The 21,908-nt window shown below is 40.6% G+C and overlaps 1 protein-coding gene across 4 annotated transcripts in view; it reads left to right on the forward strand.

The window, feature by feature from the left end:
* PPP3CC (protein phosphatase 3 catalytic subunit gamma) overlaps positions 1-21,527 on the forward strand; it is a 74,785-nt gene extending 53,258 nt beyond the window's left edge. Inside the window, exons 10-15 of one of the 4 annotated variants that reach the window (XM_063311240.1) lie at positions 2,887-2,964; positions 4,207-4,233; positions 5,219-5,300; positions 8,073-8,170; positions 13,471-13,500; positions 15,919-21,527. In XM_063311240.1, coding sequence (XP_063167310.1) covers positions 2,887-2,964; positions 4,207-4,233; positions 5,219-5,300; positions 8,073-8,170; positions 13,471-13,500; positions 15,919-16,094 — 491 coding nt within the window. In that variant the 3' untranslated portion in view covers positions 16,095-21,527. The remainder of the gene's footprint in view (positions 1-2,886; positions 2,965-4,206; positions 4,234-5,218; positions 5,301-8,072; positions 8,171-13,470; positions 13,501-15,918) is intronic. The other 3 variants (XM_063311242.1, XM_063311241.1, XM_063311243.1) reach the window with 3 other exon arrangements.
* Positions 21,528-21,908: the final 381 nt, after the last annotated feature.

Genomic DNA, 21,908 nt, shown 5'->3' on the forward strand with positions numbered 1-21,908 from the left:
CAGCAGCTCAGCGGTTTAACCCGCAGCGCCACCGCATCCCTCCTAAAAGCCCTACTGCAGTCCTAAAAGATTTTGACAGTATTACTGAGAGAGAGAGAGAAAGAGGAAAAACCTCCCAGTGATTATGAGAATAACAACCATTGCAGAGTCTTACGCCAGCCTTTGAAGGATCTGTATTTGGCTTCCACTTTCAATAGCCTCAGAACTCCCCACAGTTCTGCTAAAAGTTACAGTATTTCTTTAATGGCCAGTTCAACATAAAGCCACAAGCTGTTCAAGAGGACACAAGGAAGAGCTTACTTCAAGGATAACTTTGCCCACCACAGATTATCGCCTGGGATGGGAGGAGCAATAGCTCTTCCTGGGGGTGGCTGGTGATGTAGAGTTCTCCCTACCAAATGGAAATTTTCCCACGTGGATTTTATAGTTATATTTATTCTTTTAGTCTGGTAGATGCTGATTTGGTAATTTTAGGCGTTGAGGTTTTAATGGAGTATTTTATTGTAAACCGCCCAGGGTCCCCCTCTTTGGGGGGAGTTGGGCGGTAATAGAAATTTGAATAATAGATAAATAAATTATGGAGTGTCTTACATTTAGGGAATGCCACCAAACACTGTACTGGAGTTGTCCAAGTGCAGTTTCTGATAGATTAGATTAGCAGAAAATCAAATTTCATAGTGCATCTGTCCAACTTAGAAATACTGTAAATGTAAAGACCCAAGAAACTTTGTGAAAAAAGGATTGAAAATGTTTACTTTTGCAGTGCCAGTGATCAAAAACAAAGCCCTCAGTACATGCCATTGGGGGAAAAAAACTGTGTAAAGCCTTAGGTTCACTCTCTTTTACTTTTCCTTCTCCCACATGGTCTGGAGGAAGGATAGGGCAGAATTTAGTTTCACATTAACATATTCCTTTATCATTATGTGTAAACAAGGAATTGTGGTTTAAATACAGTTCTGATTTATTAATTTGTTCCATTTTTCTTGGCTACTTGTGAAATAGACCAGAGAAACAACTCAGAATTTAATGCTGGATTCATTCATTCATTCTTCAAATTTATATAGCTGCCCATCATGTCTATCTGTCTGTCTGTCTCTATCTCTGGGCAGCTTACAAATAATTAAAACAAATATAAAAACAACAAAAAAGAAGAATGCAACAATTTAAATGAAAAAACAATATAAAAGTATATTTAAAAAATCATAAATAATTCATAAAATTCATAGCCGGGGCAATCACATCTAACAATAACACTTAATACAGTCACTGTGCCAGCTCTGCCAGGTTCGCTGGTCCCCATGCCCATTGGCAAAATCATGCTTTCATGCTCTTTTGAAAGTCCAGCGGGGTCAGGGCTGGTCTAATCTCCAGGGGGAAGATGTTCCACAGGGTGAATGCCACAGCAGAAAAGGCTCTCCTGGGCCCTGCCAGCCAACACTCCTTAACTGATGGGACCTGGAGCATGTCCCTCCCACTGGACCTGATGGGATGGGTAGATGAAATTGGGGAGAGGCAGTCCCTCAAGTAATCTTTATTTTTTATTTCTATTTTTATTTCAAATTTAATCACTGCCTATCTCACTCAAAGAGCTACTGAGTTCTCAATAGAGCAAGAATAAATAATAGTTAAAATACAATAAAACAATATTCTTTAAAAATACAGTCCAAGACATAGGTGTTAAAAAGTTCTTGGCATCTAAAGTTTCTTTTAAGCCAGAGTGAGGAATCTGTGGCCGTTCAGGTGTTGCTGAACTTTAACTCTCCAGTAGTCCCAATTAACATGACCAATGCTGAAGAATGCCAGAATTACCATCAGTGACATCCAGAAACCCAAAGTTTCCCCATTCCTTAAAAAATTATGATTCCTAATTCACAAGCAAGAAATCTACTGAATTGGTCTTTTCATCTTCCAGTTGTGTAGGAAAGGAGCGAGCCCCAGAACTTGAGGCTTTGCATAGTCTCTTTTCCCATGTGATCTCAGTGCTAAAGCAGAGGCACATGCAAACACTTTGAATATTGACAAGGCAGCTTGGTTCGTACAAAATATCAAACAATGCTTTATTTTTTGCTTTGTGATGATGTCCTCTCTCGGGTGAGTTATCACTGCTTTAGGACAAGCAGAAGTTTCCTCCTGCCTCTGAGCTCGTAGATTATATCATTTGCCTGCTACGCCATGATTGCCAATTTTAAACTGTATTTTATTGGTTCAGAAAGAGCGTCGCTTCAGTTTATTCACTGTAGCTACTTATTTCATTATTGTACCCCCAAGACCAATTCCCAGTGGTTTATGACAATAATAATAATAATATTTAAAAAAGCAATATAAGGTAAAAGCAGAATAAATCTACAATTTAAAAAGTTAAAATGTTTTTAACCATTGTTCAATCAGCCATAACACCATCCAGCATGAGACGATACCAGCTTTCAAAGGCCTAGTGGAATAACTCCATTTTGACCACTTTTTGAAATATCATCAATTGTTGCTGACCTGACTACTGGGAGAAGGCTGTTCCAAGGGAATGGGGGTGGGGGCAGCATCCCAAAGCATTTTCTGGCTCCTGCTGACCTGCCCTTTTGTGGACAATCCCATTTAGCCCAAACAGATTGGATAGGTTGGTTCTCCTTGGAGAAGACAGTCCCAGAGCTACTTTAAAGGTAAAAAAACAACAAATCTTGTACTTGAACCCCTTCTGGCAATCAGAGGCAGCACCCACAGTATACTGTCCTTGACAGTAATGGACTCTGACATGGGCCCTGCATTTTGCATCAGTTGCAGCTTGAATTAGAACAGGTTGCAAGGGATTAGTCAAGGAAACAACTTTTGTACCTAGCTCCAGCAACTGTTTAATGCTGCTGCTTAATAACTGTTTCTCTCTACTTCCTTCAGTTACAGAGATGCTGGTTAACATCCTCAACATTTGCTCGGATGATGAGCTGATTTCAGACGGAGATGAAACATTGGACGGTAACAACACTTTTTTAATGTTTTGAGGGTCTTGGGTGGTTTCAAGTAAATTGGAGAGACTGACCTTTTGGTACTGAATATGCAGCCTTTTTCTTAGCACCATTCTGTTGCCATCTTTTTCATTCATAATTTAGGCTTGCTGTCTTTGGCTGGTTTACAGACAGTTAATACTCTTGGGCAAAAAGAACTACCTCTCTCCCCACCCACCAATCTACCCTTGTGGCTTTATCTTTGATCTAGCATCAGGAGCTTGCTATTTGTATCAAAATTGTGAAAACAGAAAGGGAGACTTAAAAAGAAGAAGCTTGATCAAGGTAGAAAACTTGAATGCTCAGTGTTCCTCATTTGTATCTGCTCCTACCCCTGTTCCCAGGATAAGTTGATGGAGTTGTGAATGAAACTGACTTGATCAGATAGGCATCAACCTCTGGTCCAATCAGTGTTACATTTAAGTTAAAGGTGCTTGTTTATCATATGCGGTGGCAATCTTATATGTACTTTAAAAAAATAACAACTTGACTCTAGAAGTATTCTGAGCAGGAAGGTTCTGACCATGGAGTTTATCATAATAAACACTATCCTATTCAGGCCTAAAATAATTTAAGCAAAATATGTATGTATGTGTATGTAGTTGCATGCATGGCAATCTTATTGGTTCTTCTGGGAACTTGTTTTGACTCTTCCAAAATATAACTGGGAGTACTTGACAGCCTCATGTAACTAGAAAATATTTTGTTAGGAACATAAACGTTACTGTACCATCTCTGTTCAGGGAGATACCTGTAGATAATAATGCTTCTTACCAGTTGTAACAAAAGTCCATATTTCTGATCTTATTACTGTACAGTAAGAATTCTTTTTTGGCTGCCTTCTAGTATGAATGCTATTAACTGATGAAAAAGATTGATGGAGCAATTGATCATTAGACTGGCTTTTCTGTCATTTCTCCATACTCTTCAAGAATAAAATCAACTTCCTCTTTTTGGCTCTTAGTAATATTTATGTGATGATGTCTAGAAAACAGAAGTCAAGTTGATTGCCATCCAGAGTTTGGCAAACAAACTTTTAGTAAAAGGGAGGAAGACTTAACCAAATGAGCTAGTAACAGAAGTGCAAAAGAGAACTACTTCCTTGTCCCATTGCGTTTTTAAATGTTCTTCGCTCCCTCCCATGGAAATTAAATTTGTTTCTTCTATCTCTATCTTCATCTCCTTGTATACTTGGTGTCTCCTCTCCTTGAAGATAACTACATTTCAAGCTATCCGAAAGGTACCCAGCTAGAATTTGCTAAAAGCTTAATTCTCACTGCCTGTGCCACCAGATTTCCTTGGAGTGGATTTTGAATAGCTGACTAGTTGGACAGTCTCGCCATTTCCCCTTTCTCCCCCTTCAGTTTTAACATGAACGTGGTGCATTTGGTTTGTTTTTTTTTTTTAACCCTATTTTGTTCCTTCAGGAATCTGAACAGTGTGTGGTGGGGTCACATTTCTCTTGACTTTTGAATGCAGCCACCTTATGCATGGCTGATCCATTGGTGCATGTCAGATCTCCAGTTTGGCTTGTTCTGTTCTTAATGTATAGTTGGGTCATAACCAACAACAAAATAAGACCTCAGTTCAGAGAAGATGTATCTGCCATTCAGTTTATAGTTGAAACCCCTCTCCCCAAGTCTCCATTCTTTTCAATCCATGTTTGGTCTGTGTAGTAAAAGGGAGTGGACTTATCCTTAATATGCTATATTAGATGAAGGCTTAAACAAAGCCACAAAGTTCTAGCCATTCCTTTTTGCATCTGTACCAAAGATAGTGCTTGTATGACCACTCTCCCTTCTGCAAGCACAGCCCAGATTCTGATGTCTTCACCTTCACTTGGTCTTGTCATTGTGTCCTTGCATTGCCAAACTGTGTCTCTGTGGCTGAGTCATTCATGCTACATCCCTTGTGTGGTGTGGTCAGACCCACTGGTGGGAGGCAAAGAGGTCTGCTGCTCTGAATAACACTCGGCATATTTCTTCTTGTGGCCATTTCCCCCCCATTTGGACTTCCTTGTCTGTATGTCATCTTGTCAGTCACCCGCTATCCTTTCCCTTCTGATCGTGACCTTTCCATAACTGACTAATGGAATTTAGCTGTAAAGTTGTAATCTGGTTTCTCTTTCCTAGAATCAAGTAGATGCTGCATACTGGCATCGCCTGAGCCTTAAGCGTTTTTTGCGCCTCATCCTTTTAAAACCTTTTTGATTCTTCTTTCCAAAGGAGGCACAAATGCCCGTAAAGAGATCATCAGGAATAAGATCAGGGCCATTGGGAAGATGGCACGAGTTTTTTCAGTTCTTCGGTAAGCTTGCTCTTTTTTGGGAATCTTGCTCAGAAATGTAGTTGCTTAATCGTTTTGCCAGACTGCCCCTTTGTGGCTTTGTGATCAGTACAGCTCAGAGGTGCTCACCATGAGCCACATTTGGGAAAAGTACAAAAGCTTTGAATGTTTGAAAATCCATAAGCACAAAGGTCAATGATGTAGATCGACTGTGGGTCATTCTCTCTGGAACCAGCATGTTTCCAAGACATACTGTATCTTACCCAGGTGGTTGTGTTTTTTTTAAATGTTTCAGAAAGTGTGTCCCATAGTGAAGCTTTTAAGGAGCATCAGCTGTTAGTTTGTTTCATATATTCAGTATGTCCCACCTTCTTTCTTCTTGGAATTAAGAAGAGGCTGAATGTGAGTTCTAGGCAGTTTCACATCTAGGTAGAGCAGACAAGGCCCTACTTAATTCAACACACTGGTTAAAGCAGGGATTTATGGTGGCATAACAATATTTAGTCACAAAGAGTCGGAAGCGACTAAACGAATAAACAACAACAACATTTGATGGCATCCACTAACCGCCAGATTTTTAAAGAACCCAAACAAAAAGAAATAACTCAAATCTCTCAAGATAGCCAAGCCTTGCAAAATCTATGTGAGTACATAATGATTTTGTCAAGAGGTTTGGGCCAATTTTATAACATTCTTTAAAAATTAAACATGTGATTGTTTTGTTAAATTTTGACTTTCTAAAGTTTGAATTTATGGATATATATTTTGTGATGTTCACAACATCACGCAAGGTTGATCAGCGATGACTGCCATCTGAAATCATCATCACGTTTATTACAGCCCTAAGGCCAGACACAATAAAACTATACAATAGCAACAATCTTACATTAATACACATATATAAAAACAGAAGCAATTAATATACTGCGATCCAAAATTAATTAAGAATGAAAATACTAAAATGAATTGAAATAAAATGCTATGTTAAGAAATTCAAAATCTAAGTGATGGTGCAGTGTATTGTGCAGATGGTAGCACAAAACTGGGCAACCTGGGAGGATATTTTTGGGTCCTTGTCCGAAAGAAGTAGCATTAGATAGAAGTCACTCTCCCTGCCTGGAAATGTCTTCAATAATGGATATATAAGGATCTGTCTTGAATCCTTATATAGGGAACAATATGACAACATATGGCTTAGGGTTTCTGTTGAGCTGTCACCACATGGACATAGCCGAAGGTGCATAGGAATACCCTTAAAACGTCCAGAAAGGACTGCTGAGGGCAGTGCGTCCAGCCTGGCTAAAGTGAAAGCTTTGCAAAATTTCAAAATTGTGATAGATGATAAATAAGAAGCTAGAACTAATGCTTCTGGAAGAAAATGACAGATACTGGGGTGTAGCACCTTACTTAAGTTTGTTTGGAGATCTATGTCCCAGATTTGTTGTTTCAGGGCAGTTCTAGCATTATCAAATGCTTTTTTTTTCCATGTCAGAAGCACCTACCAAGGCACTTCCGTGTTGAAAAGATTTGCCGGTGATGTCACCATTGCCCGGGGTGATTAATTATTGAATAATTATTGAATAATTAATCATTATCAAATAATTAATTATCAAATCCTAATGAGCACAGATTTTCCATAGAGAAGCCCAACATTTAATTTTGTCTAAGGCTTTTTTTAGCCAAGATGACTTAAAATGATCTCTAAATATTAGTGTGGCTAAACCTATAGGCAACATAACTAACTTTTTGCCATCTGAAAAAGTTGCTGACTTCTTTGTAAAAGGGTGGGCCTGCAGTCATAATTTGGGATTATTTGAGATATAAAGTGAGGAATTGTTTGCATCAACACTGCCGTACACTTTGTAGGGCTTGGCTTCACTCTTACCGCTGTTTTTGTACACTTCCTGAATAGTGATCTGATACTCAGGTATCATCCATGAAGTCACTGATTCAAATCTTTGCCGAGAATTATTTGAGTACTTCAGGAGCTCGTATTAAACACTCCAGATGAATGCTTAATATTATTCCTGTTCTTACATGTTGTCGTAATTCTGCAGAAACATTTGCCACAACCCTTTAAAAATAGCTTTTTGTTAGAGTGGATGAAGTCTCAACAGGTTTGATTTTTAAGAGGCTGTTCTTTCACTGTATAATAAATACACCATATATAACTGTAGGAGGAGAATTGTGTTAATCCATGGTAGCCAAAAACCAGGAGTCTGGAAGATCCTTTCCATACCAACAAACGTAATAACTTCCTCTGATGCAGCTCACAAAAGCTTATGCCTTTTAATAACTTTTATTAATCTGAAAAGGTGCCGTGTACTCCTACTGACCAAATATAATTGATCTACATCAGGGACCTTATCCTTTTAACTGGTACTTTTTTTGATTGATTGATTGATTGATTGATTGATGGTCAGTCATTCTACAGCAGTGTTTCACAGCCCTGGCAACTTTGAGATGTTTGGACCATTTCTCAGACTTTCCCAACCACACATGGCCATTGCTAAGAATACAAGGGGTCGAAATCCAGACATCTCAAAGTTGCTGAGGTTGGGAAACTCTGCTTTACAAAATTTCAAGTACCAGGGTCCTAAAGAACTGGTGTGTGTTTATATTTATTCTATTATAAATGCATTGAATTTTAAACATTTTTATTGTAAACTGCCCAGAGTCCCCCCTTTGGGGGGAGATGGGCGGTGATAAAATTTGATAAATAAAAATAAATAAAATAAATGTGCTTTGTCTGTTTGCTCATGTATCAACTGGTCCCATTGCTTCTGTTTTCAGAGAGGAGAGTGAGAGTGTGCTGACGCTCAAAGGCCTGACTCCCACAGGTACTCTGCCCCTGGGGGTCCTCTCAGGGGGGAAGCAGACTCTACAGACAGGTAAGTATACGAGAAGTGAAGCCCTATGCTATAGGCCTTTCTGTGTGGGAAATAAAGGATAGGAATGGAAATTTAGCTTCTGAACATGCCTTAAGAAAACCACTGGATTTTGCAGCAAGAACAGGTTTTCCCAATGCCACATTTCCCTTCCCTTCATAATGTCTAGATTTTTGTCATAAAAAAGATGAATGGCAAGGGTCACCATGGATTATCTAGCGATATCCTGGGTTTCTAAAATTGGTGTTCCAAGATAGCGCATGAATAAAACCTAGAAGAGATGGATAGAAAAGTAAGGTTGAAGCCACTCAATTTAGTTTAATAGAAACCCGGCAAGAAAGCTGAAAGGAAAGATTGTCTCCAAGATGTGTGTATAATGTCATTGCTGAACCCAGAAACTTGAAGCTTGTGTAGATCTGTCCTTTGTAAAAACTTTCCAGAGCTTCCCTTAAATAACAGTTAGGCTTCTGCTGCCTTGAAAAGAGCATACGTAACTGCCATTGGTCTATTCTTGACCCATCTGTTCTTAGTGGTAACATTATTGGTGGAGACTTGAGATTTCCTCCCCATTTCTGCATTAGTTTTCCCTGCTGATACTGAACTGAAAACAGCCTGAAGCATTTGTGTGGCATTCTGTGAATTTCAGACTGGTTAAGTTGAGTTATACAGAGCAATGTTTCAAGTAGGAACGGAGCATATATCGATTTCCAGTTGAATTTCCAGTTCAGCCAGTTTTCCAAAACTCAGGGGCTATAGCCAGATAAATGGAGACTCACATTTAGGTTGTTCTGCTTTCCCTTTTCCAAATAAGTTTTTTGACAGTCCTTCATGGATCTTGAACTAGGTTTTGCATCCTTCCTGTATCAGAAATTCAGACTTGATTAAGAAAAATAAGTAAGTAAAGCATACACATTGCACAGTTGTAATCCCACATCCTTGTGCCATATTACATAGCATATAGAGAATCATTGGGGGTCAGGCAGCATACCAATTTAATAAATAAATAAACAATGTAAACAATTTGAGTTAAAAAGTTACCATTTTATATACTCCAGGATATGCCATTCGGATCAGTTGTTTCTCTCTGGCTTCTAAGCTTCCTACTTCCTGCTGCATCTAGGTTAACGTTTCTTTGTTGTCTCTTGGCCTTATCCTACCTTGAGTTCAATAGGATCCCATGGAGTGTGGTATGGAATGTACCCCTTACCCTTTTTTGAATATTGGTAGAAGATTGTGATAACAAAATGAAAAATCTTCTGGGTGCACCTTTAAGAAGTCCTCTTCATATCCTGCATAGAATTGATTAGTTTATAGGAAATGCAGGAAAAGCAGTATCTAATGAAAGGATCTGCTGTTTGTTGACATACGTATTTAAATATGCTGTTCATTCCAGAAGGGTAATGAGGAGGGCTGACATAAACAATAAATGTGATTAAACAGATTAAATTAACCTGTGATCCTCCAGACCATATTGCTCTTCTGTCAGCTATAGCTAATATGGGCAATAAGGAAGGTGATAGGAGTTGCTATGTATCAACATGTGGAGGGTGTCAGCCCTTTGAGGTAGACCTGGTCAGGAAACAGACACCACATGAACTACTGGAACTCTGCTTTCTTGCTACAGGTATAATAATAGAACCTTGAAACCCTGTCAGAGATTCTCTCTCTCCTGTCTTACTCTAAAGAGAACCAAGGCAGGGCAATTGTTTTTTTTCTTTACCCACTCCTCTCTATCAGGGCTAAGCTGATGTTTACATAACAGTTGTTGAATTCCTTCTTCAAGGCCATCTCTGTACTCCTCTACACCAGTTCATATGTTGCTCACTCCTAATAGCTTGGATCAGCTGGTAAAACCACAAACATCGCCTTCATTTTCCCACCTTGTTCTAAAGAAGATTTCCTCTGAGAAGCATTTAGTATTTATAAACATCTTTTGCTCATCAAGATAATTCCAATAAATCAGAGATGCTCGAAATGTTTATGTTATGTGGAACTTAAGAAATATTGACATTTTGGCAAATTAAGGCTTGTGGCAGGTTTTAATTAAGAAGAAAATGTGAGACTCAGTGTAGGAGATCCAAATCCTCTCTAGTCCAACATTACATTCCCACTGTAACCCACCAAATGTCTCCTGGAAATTTACAAGCAGAACGTAAGAGCAGTATTTTCCTCCTACCATTTAATAGTGATAATCTGAAACCTTGCACAGTTTGGTGCCTCCCAGATGTGTTGAGACAGCAGCTTTATGTACATGACAAATACTTACTTGTCTGTCCTGTCCTTTCAGCAGGGTTTCCACTGCAACCCCCAAGCTCCAAGCTCTATTATCAGACTTTGCCATGTGTGTGTGTAGATGTGTTCTTCTATAACAGTTGCATATTGTAAAAATGCCAACTGTGTACTAAAAGGTGTCACATCACATTGATCTGTGAAACCACTACATGATCTGACAGGGAGGTAACGTAGATTGCTTTGGTGGACAACAGTGACTGGTTGCACCAGGAGATGGCCCATAGTCATATAATTGTAGCGTAGTGTGTTAATCCTCTTCTACTGCCAGCATTTGAACCAAGTTTCAAACCAGCTTGATTTCCTTTCCACTGACACTGGATGACTTTTTGGTGTACCATGAACAATGGTTTGCTCCCATGTTTGCTTTGATTACATTTCTCATCTGTGCGTGAGGAAAGCATGCTATAGTAGAGTCTTACGTGGTCTAAAAGTAGCAAATCTCTCTAAGATTTAGTGCTCCTTTTCACTGGGGGCAGGTGGCTGGTTTCAGAGCAAGTGCAGTATCTTTTCTCACCTGAAATCACCTGATGAAAGCTTGTTAAGAACCCTTTTATTTTAAATCATGCTTAGAGAACTATATGCTTCAAGACTGAAGGGGTGTCTAATAACACAGACGGGCAAGTTTTCCATCCTTTTCATCTGGTCTTCTTTTCAACTGGTATCTCCAAACTTAATTTCTCTTCATTCCTGTGCTTCCTTCGCTGCTCTGTGCTTCCATCCGCACTCTCTTTTCATGTTATTTTTTCCTAGAATTAGCTGAAGCTTGCTCAGTCACTCAGTCCTACTCTTATACAAAGACTGGGGAAGACTGTCTAAAAATGGAAGAGCCTCTCCAAGTGCTCTCTGCTCAGGAATAGAGACTGTTTTCTTCAACCATGAAGTTGCTTAGATAAGCCACATATACAGAGATATTATAACCCATACTAAGGTATAATGTTTCATAGACCCAGTGCTTGATGCCAACATAACCTTTGTAAGTTTTATCTAGGTATGGCAGCTTATGTAAAGCAGTTTGACATAGATGTTGTGAATTAGCTAATGCTCAGAAATATCTTGAGGACTGGACACAGGGTCGATGAATTGTGATGCTTTGTAGGTAGACGTCATAGATAAGCGAGTATATTATTGTCTCAGGCTTGAAGAGTTTGTAATTCCTGACTTCTGCATCTTATTTCTGAAATCTTGATGATCTATGGCTTCCAGAAGAATTTGGTCATTTATTCCACCCTACTCAACTCCATTTGGTGGTGTTACAACTGTACCCCTCTGGGCTCCCTTTCAGGAGAAAAGTATTGTACAAATAAAATCATAGTGTAACTATGATTTCCCAACTAGGTCCATATCTTTTATCCCTTCACTTGAATAACCGTCAAGCTGGAGGCCTGATCTATCCATGTTTGCTTTGGTTGAGTCTGTGCACTAATTCTCTGCACTTCCTGCTGGAGTTACAATTGCATTACTCCAAAATATTTTAATTGTCATACCACCTCACCTTATTTGCACTATCCTGATCAATCCAATTCACCTGTTTAGTCTAGCATGTTCTTTCTATGAGAAACCAGCCACATCCTTCCTTCACACAAGCAAGTTTGAAGGCAATAGTTCCTTCAGTTTTCTACTGCTCCACCCTTTACCCTCAGTGTGTTAATTCATAAATATTTTCAAAGGCACATAAGCACTCCCTTTAACTTATTACAAATAACAGTGACCATGTTGACTCTGGTAGCTTGGTTCTGCACAGGATCCGATCGCAGGAGTGGTATTAACTGGTCTGTGCACAGGCATATGTGTTCTAGATAATGTATCATAAAATGAATAAAACTACAAGACAGTACTACAGCATCAGCATTGCTTCAGGAAACTTGTGAGATATTTTAAATAAGTAAAACTTGGCAAACTACTCCCCGCTGAAATGCTTCTAAATATCAGTGTGCAACACTTGAATCTAAAGTGGGCAGAGGTGCTTCAGTTCTTTGTGGACACTCTTGCTGTGCTTCAAATAACATCTCAGTTGAAGAGGTGTCATGGAAGCAGTGACAGGTGTTGCCAGCACCATAATGCCCCTTTAACTGAAATGCCTCCTAAACTCAGGATTTTTCTTGAAGTTGAGCAAGTCCAGGAAAAGGCCCTGCTCCTTTAAGGAAGCAAACCACAATGAGGGTGCCCATGGTGGATGGTGCTCCTTTTGTTTCTGTAGCATTTTCAAGGATATCAGATGGGTAGATGTGTCAGATAGGCCAGTGACAGAGACTGTACAAAGAGGCACACCACACTGTGGAAATGAAGACAATTATTTCAGGATGCTTTTATTCGCACAAAACAATAAAGAGGTGGTGTATGCTTATGATTGGCAAAAGCTGGGAATGATTATCCATGCTCATGATTACTGCTCAGTACTGGTTTGGAAATTAAAGTGATCTATGTTAACAATTTCTTTCTGAAGTGGGTCATAAGGAGTAGAAGAACTGGTTGCAACAGCCCAGGGTCTCCTTTAGTTGTAGAAAAACGCTTCAGGTTTAATTGCTGCTGTCCATCATCACCCTCCCTTTGGAATGTCCCTTGTCCCAATATGATAATGAGCCTAAATCAATTTAAAGCAAGTACTCTTTCATGTAGAAGCTTTTTCAAAAGTGTTTGCTAAGCTTCAATACCATGGTGTAGTGGTTATCTGTTAAATGCTGTAGTGTGAAGGAATTGGCTCCATGTTAGTCCCCATCCAACCACTCATAGAATAATTGACTACAAGAAAACTGTTAGATTCTGCTGTCCTGGAAATTCAGCTCAGCCATTTTCTGATCTGTTGTCATGGGTCTTGACACAGGGACATTTGATAGCTCCAATGCCCCTTCACATCTTTGCCCTCTTGCCATCCTTCTCTGCTGCCTGGTCATCAACACACTCCTCTGTTGGGATTGGGCGGGTTCTGAGTCTCAAGCAACCATAGTGATGTTAAGTTCACTCACTCTTTTCTGTCTTTATTTTTGCATGCCACTGTTCCTTCTGTATTACAGCCACAGTAGAAGCTGTAGAGGCACGGGAAGGTATGGCTAGAATCTTGCAAGATGGTTTGTGTATTTGCTGATCTTTTTTTCCCCATCCAAGAGCTTTATTGTCGGCACTACAAAAGGCCTTATTCTTGCATCACCAGAAGTAGAGAGCAGCTGAAGGAGAAAGACACTGGCTTGGCACATCCTCTACCTTATTGTCCACCTAAGTAAGAGCACAAAGGCATTCTGCTGCCTCTGCCCTACCCCTGCCTTCACTGACTGACTTTCATTGTAGGGAAGGAGAAGGTACTGGGTTGAGTTTCAATAGCTACAGTGGTGTAAGGCTCCATACTGTAGCTTTCCCATTTTATTCAGAGCACGCCTGCTGTTCTGGATTGACTTTGTGACTTGGGGGTTGGGGGAGCTTCTGGAAGTGCAGCAGTACTGCAGTGGAAATGGAACAGGCAGTTGCTAAGGATGCATAACTCACCAGTTGGGATAGAAGCAACCTACAAATCTCAGTTTTTATGTGACCCTGGAATGGCTTCTATGAAAAGTATGTGGGTGCATATACATGGAAACACCATGGACTGCATATTGCCCCTGGTAGCCCATTCATAGCACCTCATTTCTTCCAGTAAAGGCTAAACACGAGACTTTTTAAAAAAAAAAAAACCTGTTCAATCATGTCTGATTCTCAGAGACTGCCTGGACAAGTCCCTGCGGTTTTCTTGGCAAGGTTTTTCGGAAGTGGTTTGCCATTGCCTCCTTCCTAGGGCTGGGAGAAAGTGACTGGCCTGAGTCACCCAGCTGGCTTCCTGCCTGAGGTGGGGCTAGAACTCACGGTCTCCTGGTTTCGCCTTAATCACCACACCAAACTGGCTCTCAAATACGAGACCAGAGAGGTTTTAAACCTTCTCCAAATAGCTCCTAAAATCCCATCATTTGCCACACACACAAAAACTGTTTTTCAGGGTTTTGTGGATGGAAATGGGATCAGTTTGCCTCTCCAAGGCCTTCTGCTCTCCTTCCCACCTTAAAATGGCAAAATGGGACTGACTCTCCCTCTCTCCCCCCCTCAAAAGAAGATCCTTCCAGTTTGTCAGCATGCCCAGCATTTCTTCAGTTGGTCAGGAGAGTGTTGTGGCCCCTGATCTATTGGAACAGTCTGTCTCCGGGAGCACCCCCTTAAACTGGGAGAACACTTATTTAGCTTTGTATTATCTCCTCAAACTGGCAATGACAGTTACAAATCTCAGAATTTAATTCCATACCCTTTACACAGGAAATGCCAGAATTGAGCCTTGGATCTGTTTGCATGCAGAGCATGCATTTAAGCCTCTGCTCCCTGGATACTAGATGTGTGTCCTAGAATTCTGTGTCATCAAAAATAATCCCTCTTGAGCCAGCCGATGGCAAGGCCTTTGAATGTCCAGTATTTGCTGGTTCTGCTCTTGCCAAACGTGTTCTATTCAGAACACTCTTAAGGAAGTGAGCAGACTTTCAGAATCTAGAAAACCTGGTCCTTGCCATTTATTTTCATTTTGGATGAGCTTCTTAACAGGAATACTGAATTCCCCAAATTGTTCAGCCTATTTACTTAGTCATTTCCAATAGTTGCATGGCAAGGGTCTTTGTCTGGAGATCACAATCTGTAGAAGAATTTATACTTGGCAGCAAAATAGCTAATTGTGTATCTAGCTAGTTCTTTGTTCTTTCTCAAACGATCTGTAGAAGATGATCTTGTGCTCAGCCCTGGATTTTATGGAAAGCGCAAGGCTGTGCCAAGTGGGTGAAGAGGCTTTGCCATACCTGAAGCTTTTCTCTGCATCAAGTTCACGGTCATGCAAGACTTTATAAAATTAACTGCTTTTTTGTTCAAAGATTGGTTCATTCTCCCTTTTTGTGGTGTGGTTTTGTGTGTATGTGTGTATGTGTGTGGTGTTCTGTTGTGCTGAAGACTATGACTTTAATTTAGTACTGTTGTTTTGGTTTTATGTTTTCCAGCTTTGAAAAGAATGCTGGTGCTTCCGTTATTGAGCATCTGTCTGACTTCCTGACTTTCTCTCAAACTTAAAGCAGTTTGAGAGAAACCTCTTGAAACATGTATATGTATGTATGTGTTTGTTTGTTTATTCATTTATTTTGCCCCCTGGTCATATCTGGCTGGTCTAGCATACCCTGTAGGATTTTTGAAGCATTAATAACAAGTCAGATGATTCGGATTAGAAGCCAAAATGTGAGAACCCTGCATATCACAATCAGGAATAAATGTTTTTAAATGTTGAGGGAAAATACCGCGCATAGCTTCTAGACTGCCAGAAGTATGACAACTTGCGAGATACATTGAATTAAAAAGTCAGACACATGCTCTATAGCCACAACCCCTGCTTGATAGCAGGGTGGCAGGTGTATACAATTCAACCACCTGGTTTGGAAATGCCTCCAATTCCCCCTTTTCCCTCCATCTAGCCATCCGTGGATTTTCGCCACAACACAAGATCCGCAGCTTTGAAGAAGCCCGAGGTCTGGACCGCGTCAATGAGCGTATGCCGCCACGCAAGGATTCAAAGCATCCTGATGGTCCGGTGAACTTAAGCTCAACAAACTCTGCGGAAAAGAATGTGACAGGGAAGAAAGCCCAGTAACAGCTCCATATCACTAAAGGATCCAAAACTTAATGAATTCTATTTATTTATTATGAAGGGGTGAGGGTGGGGGTGGGAGAAACCAACTTAGCCTGGAGGCACATCCATAATCCAGTTTGCATCCATTCTGTAAGAGAGGTGACCATTTTGTAAGTTTTTTAAATTTTATGTTCAATATATAAAGTCATCTTTTTTTTTAATTTAGAATGGGTCTAAAAACTAGTGCATATATAAAGTGTTCTGTACAGATAGCTATCCCTGCCAAGAGGGAAAGAACCTGTGTTGGTGGGTGGGGTGGGGCGGGAAGGGAAGGGAAGCCAAAACAGCCTAGCTCAACTCTGGTATCTGATTTATTGGAACCATTTTAAGTTAACATTTTAAAAGGGGGCATCTTTGGTTTGAACACATTTTCCTTCCAACATTTGCTGTTTTTTTTGTTTTTTGTTTTTTGTTTTTGTTTTTATTCTCCTGTTTCTCACCACACCTGATGGTCCAGCACTTGACTTCCATTAAAGGCATGTCGCTTAGGGCAATTGGTAAACTTTTTCCTTTGTGGAACCCTGTGTCAGAGGTAAATGTTGAAATACAGAGAAGCAGCACAGGATAAATTGCTGGATAACTGTGATGGGAATCTCCCTTTTCTTCCCCCACTCCCTCAAATGTATCCATCATTTTGAAATCCCAGTTTCAATAGAGAATATCTCTTGGAATAAACCACTAGGTTTAACCACTGCGCTTCAGGGACCTCCATTCATCGAAAAGCATCACTCTTGTGAGCTAATCCTGGTGGCTGCTAACACTTTCCATGAGTTTAACCCTATTTGACTTGCATCAACATCACACACGTGGGATTTATATTGTTTCTCTGAAGCACAAGCAGCCTCAGGAGATGGTCTGGCAGTCATGATCTCAATGTGAATTAATGTTTGGGCTACTTTGCCCTTCTTACCACATCCAACACATCCTACAAACTGCCCTAAAGTGGCTCCATAATAAGAGCCCCAGCACAAAATATATCTGCCTTGTCTACATGAGGGCCACCTGCTTTCATGGTTCAACATGTTAGAATAAGTACTGTAGGAAATGTAAGATCTAGGGAGAATATGTAATTTGTGTAGAGTTCTGAATATACAACTGAGCGGTTCTCCTTTTGTCCAGATGTACCCACAATATGCATATTCATTGTAGGCAGTGGGACACTCATGCAGCCTTTGCAGGGATTCTGGTTGAGGGGTCTTCTTTGGGTGAAAGGCCAGAAAAGAGCCCCATTCTTTTCTCCTGTATATAAGTGACATAATCTCTTGGCTTGAATCTAAAAGGCTTCTCAGTAACTTCAAGGGTGAAGGTATGATTCTTCAGTCCCTATAACTAGAAAAATGATCATTGATGTGAAGTCAGAATTTTGTACAAGTGTAAGCTGAATATTAAATATCAATCAGCATTAACTCCCAAAATTACCACCTACCATTTTCTGTTCAGTAGTGCATCTCTTCCAGATTGGACCTTGAAAGGCCTCTGGAAGCAGCACTGCTTCCTTTTTGGACCCCTAATGAGGGCTGCCTCATACCATTTATGGAAAAGATGTTTATAGGCAAGTCCTTCTATATCTGGGTAGAGATGTGCCCTAGAATGCTTTTAAGGCTTGGATCTCTGATGCACATCTGTGTTTAGGGATGCCTTACTCTAGGAAATGCTTGCATGCCCATTGCAAGTATAGTTACTGATAAATTGTGCATTGGCTCTGAGTTCCTGGAGTTCCATCTGAGGAAAAAACCCCAAGTTTCTCGCTCCTCAAAGCATAGTACATATTTCAGTGGGTTTTTTTTTTCACATTTCTCAAATTATATATTTAGTTAATGGAGTATTTCAACCCTCTTCTTTCTAAAGAGCTCTAAAACCCCAGATAGAGGAAAGATGCTTTCTCATTGCCCTTGAAGGACCTATGGGTGGTAGTGAAGGCCTTATAAGGGAAGAAACATGGTTTTCCCCATGGTGGGCGAGTGTTGGCAAGGGAAAAATGAGAGGGATGAAGATTCTTTTAAGAATGTATAGCTAAATGGCATTGATAAGAAAAATCTCTGCAGGAACAAGCAGAGTAAAAATTTTGGTTTGGGACAGAATCAGAAGCGGGGAGATTTATGTTACAATGTGCCAAAGAGCAGCAATTGAACCAGTGAGTTGTATTTTGGAAATGGGATCCTTTGTTGAGTAAATTCTTAGCTTGGTCTATTGTAGTAGAAACCAAGCCTTGGTGGTGGCTTCCTTTAAAAGAAAAATACAAGTATGATCGTTCACTGAGATGAGAAGTGTGTGCTCTCCCTTGGCAGTACCCCAGTTAGTTAGGTCTTGTTCCCCCTGGCTCTATTTGCAATGTTTTGAGTCAGTCTTCCTCAGGCAACTCTTCTTAATATAGTGGCTTACACAAACAGAACAATCATCCGTCACAGGTCTACCCTTTAAAAGTATACCTCTTATTTGCTCTGTGACGGACTTCTCCCCCCCCCCCCGCCCGCCCCAGGTTACAGATATAGGCTTTGCCTGTTTCTTAAACCTTCCTCTTGAGAATTAAGAACTTAGTCTGTATCTCTGCATTTTAGAACTGATGCAGCTGAGGGCGTTTGTATTTTTATCACTGTCTTTTTCCATAAACTTCCACCTAAATAGTGTGACCGTTCCTCTTGAAGATGAAGAACCTCATATTCAATTATGCAGGCCTCTTAACAGCTTTTGTTTAGGTTAACCGTGGCATCTCATTTTTACAGAAGACGAGTCGAAATTCCTTCCTTCATGGAATAGGTCACCCTTTAACTGTTGGTAGGATATGATGCAGCCTCGGTTGGAATACTTCTAATCTAAGAGGAACAGATTTTTGCAGGTCGCTCAGAAAGGGCTTCATTTAGTTGCATAAATCTTGGGTGACTTGGTTTAGCCTCTGCCGTGTCATCCATCATGAATTTCCATCCAGCTTTTTTTCAGAATTGGATAAGATTCAGATGCTGAGCCTCCTAAGGATGGGAGCATTATTCATGTGCTAATTTCAGCCATGTGTATGAAAACCTTTATATATCCAAGGAATCAATGTAGAAGGCACCATTCGGGCCATGACAGCCTGAACCACACACATTTGGATCTTCTCATGCAACAGTAGTAATGCTTATAAAACAAAGCTGGTCTTTTTTTTAAAAAAAAACTTAGTGTCTGAAAGATACTGCCAACTTTCTTCCCTCACCTTGGAGAGATGATAATTCTTGACAACAGGGTGTCTATGCCCTTTTTTGCCTACTAGATATCATTGTAACGTGGGCTGCTGATTTAGGAAACAGTAAAAACATTTCAGTCCTGAAATTCTGCACTAGGTACTGCCGTATTTTTGTCCCTTCGTTTCCTATCCCCCCTCCCCTTGAGTAACATTGTGATGTTAAAGCTAATAATGCTGCTTGCAGTATTTTGCCCAATTGGTTTAAGGTACTATTATCTACTGACCTCTCCCCTCCCCCAATTCTTTTAAGAAAGGGAAGTCTTGGAGTCAGGTGGGATGGCTGTTCAAAGGAGGGATAGCTTGAGGCAGGAGGGGCCTTAATTTCCGCCAGCAAGAGTTACTCTCTTCTCCTTTCACTGTTAAGATGCTGGGGAAAGAAAGACTGCTTTAGGCTCCTTGAACTTAAGCATAGCATTTGTGGTGATGGTGGGGCAAAGTAGCATGGTTTGGGGGAAGGAGTTGGTTTTCCAACTCTCTAGTTCAGTGTTTCTCAACCTTGGCAAGTTTAAGATACTTGGACTTCAACTCCCAGAATTCCCCAGCCAGCATGGCTGGCTGGGGAATTCTGGGAGTCGAAGTTCATGTATCTTAAACTTGCCAAGGTTGAGAAACACTGCTCTAGTTAGACCACGCCCATTTGGTTGTGTGCTCTCTGTTGGCTTTGTCTTTTTCCACGACGGTGGGTTAAATTCCTGATACTGTGAAAACAAGGATATATGCAGCGTGAGACAGAGCTTGGGTGGAAAAGGCACAAATTCTTTACAGCGGCAACCCTGCCTTTGTTCTCCATGCTTTTCCCACCATTTTAGCAAATGGTCAGAAATGCAGTATTGAAACCTGTTTCCAGTATTCAGTTCTCAAAACTTCCCTTGCCCTGCTTTCCCTTTCATCTGTGAAAGAGAGGGCCAGCCACAGCTGTCCTTTGCTGGCATGGCATGATGCTGGACCAACAGCTTCTTTCATGCTTTAGGGCAATTAGATACTTCTTGATCTCTTGCCCCGAATTTTGAAGTGGGCAAGGTCTAAAGCCAGCTTATCTCTAACTGTGTTGAAGGGGGCATGTGTTGCTTACATGCAGATTTGCTTATGAGAGCAGGAAGGGAGTACCTGGTTGGTTTCTGCCTCTGGATGGAGAAGGACTGTTCCATGTACAACACCCTTGGAGAGATTTCTGGTCAAAAGGTGACATCCTAAACCTGGGTGTTCCAAAAACAGTGGTCATTAATTGCATCAGGTTACATACCAGATTAGCATGTGGCTCTTCTGTTCTCTACGTTAGCAATGAAATGGGGAACATTTTATTTAGAGATTGTTGGGCTAGGGGCCTTTCACACCACATAGTCTTATTTCCCAACAGAGATAAATACTGGGGAATTGCACTTGGCTACCTGCCCAATCCCACTTTCTGGGGGAAAAAAATCAGTCATTAATTGATCTTGAATCTGTGAAATACCTCTGTTGCTTTTTCCACCCATTCTTCTCTAATCTCATCTGTTGTGCGCGCGGGTGTCTGTATGTGTGCGTGTGTTTTTTTTCTAATTCCAGGGACAATCTTGATCTTCATCTTGAGCAACAAAAGCAGCAAAATCAATTTTAAAATGGTGAGAAGCTAAGAAACAGCCCTCCAACACATGGGATTCCAGAGTATCAGAGGCTGTGCGCACTGCCCCCTTACCTGTGAGGCTGCCTAGAAGCAGCCTTTTTTTATTTTCATTTTTATCTTGCATGATAAAAAGCAAGGTGCATGTACTAAGGAGGGGAGTCCGCAATGGGTCTTCCAAACTTCAGGAACAAAGGTGCTTTCGCCTCCTTCAGGAGAACCTGGTCTGTTATGGGGTGGCAGCCTGCTCACCTCTCCCCGATTTAGCTAATTTGCTGCTTCATGGAGCACCTTGCCGGTTTTTCTCATCCCAAACCATCATAAATCCTGGGAACGTGGGGCAAGGACTGGGGTTCCTGGTTCTGAAGTGACGTTTGCCCATTGCCTGGAGACTGCCTCCTTTCTTGCTCTCTTTTTAGCTATGTTTAAAGAAGAATGGTGACAAATGTTATTTATTGGCGGAAATTATTTAATATAATTTCTTTTTTGTGAAAAGGAATGACTTTGTTAGAACTGTCTTAATGTAAATTGGAAAGTCATCTTTAAGAAAAAAAAACTTAAAAATTAAACGACAGTTGTTTGGCTCCAGTGTCATTTTTCAGAGTGCTTGAGTGGCAGCTTGGACCTTCATAAGAAAGAGTTAAATCCCTTTGTATTCCTGACTTTTCCAGGTCAACGGGAAAAACCTTAAATGTCTTGCCTGTTTGTTCTGAAGTCAAGTGATGGGGGAAAAAAAAAGCACTGCAGCTCAGAAATAAGTGGTTCCTAAAATAGCCAACTGCTGCATTCAGTCAACTTTGGCAATGCCATTATTTCATTTGGGAAGACAAATACCAAAACTGAGGTTAGGTGTTTTCAGGCAGGATACTTTCCAAGAATTCATGACAAAGGAATACAGATCTTGGACTAAGAAAATCTGCTAGTCGTGGTTGAGAACTCATGTAACAGATAGTGC

Source organism: Candoia aspera, chromosome 9 (assembly GCF_035149785.1).
Source record: "Candoia aspera isolate rCanAsp1 chromosome 9, rCanAsp1.hap2, whole genome shotgun sequence".
In the NCBI taxonomy this organism is placed as follows: Eukaryota; Metazoa; Chordata; class Lepidosauria; order Squamata; family Boidae; genus Candoia; species Candoia aspera.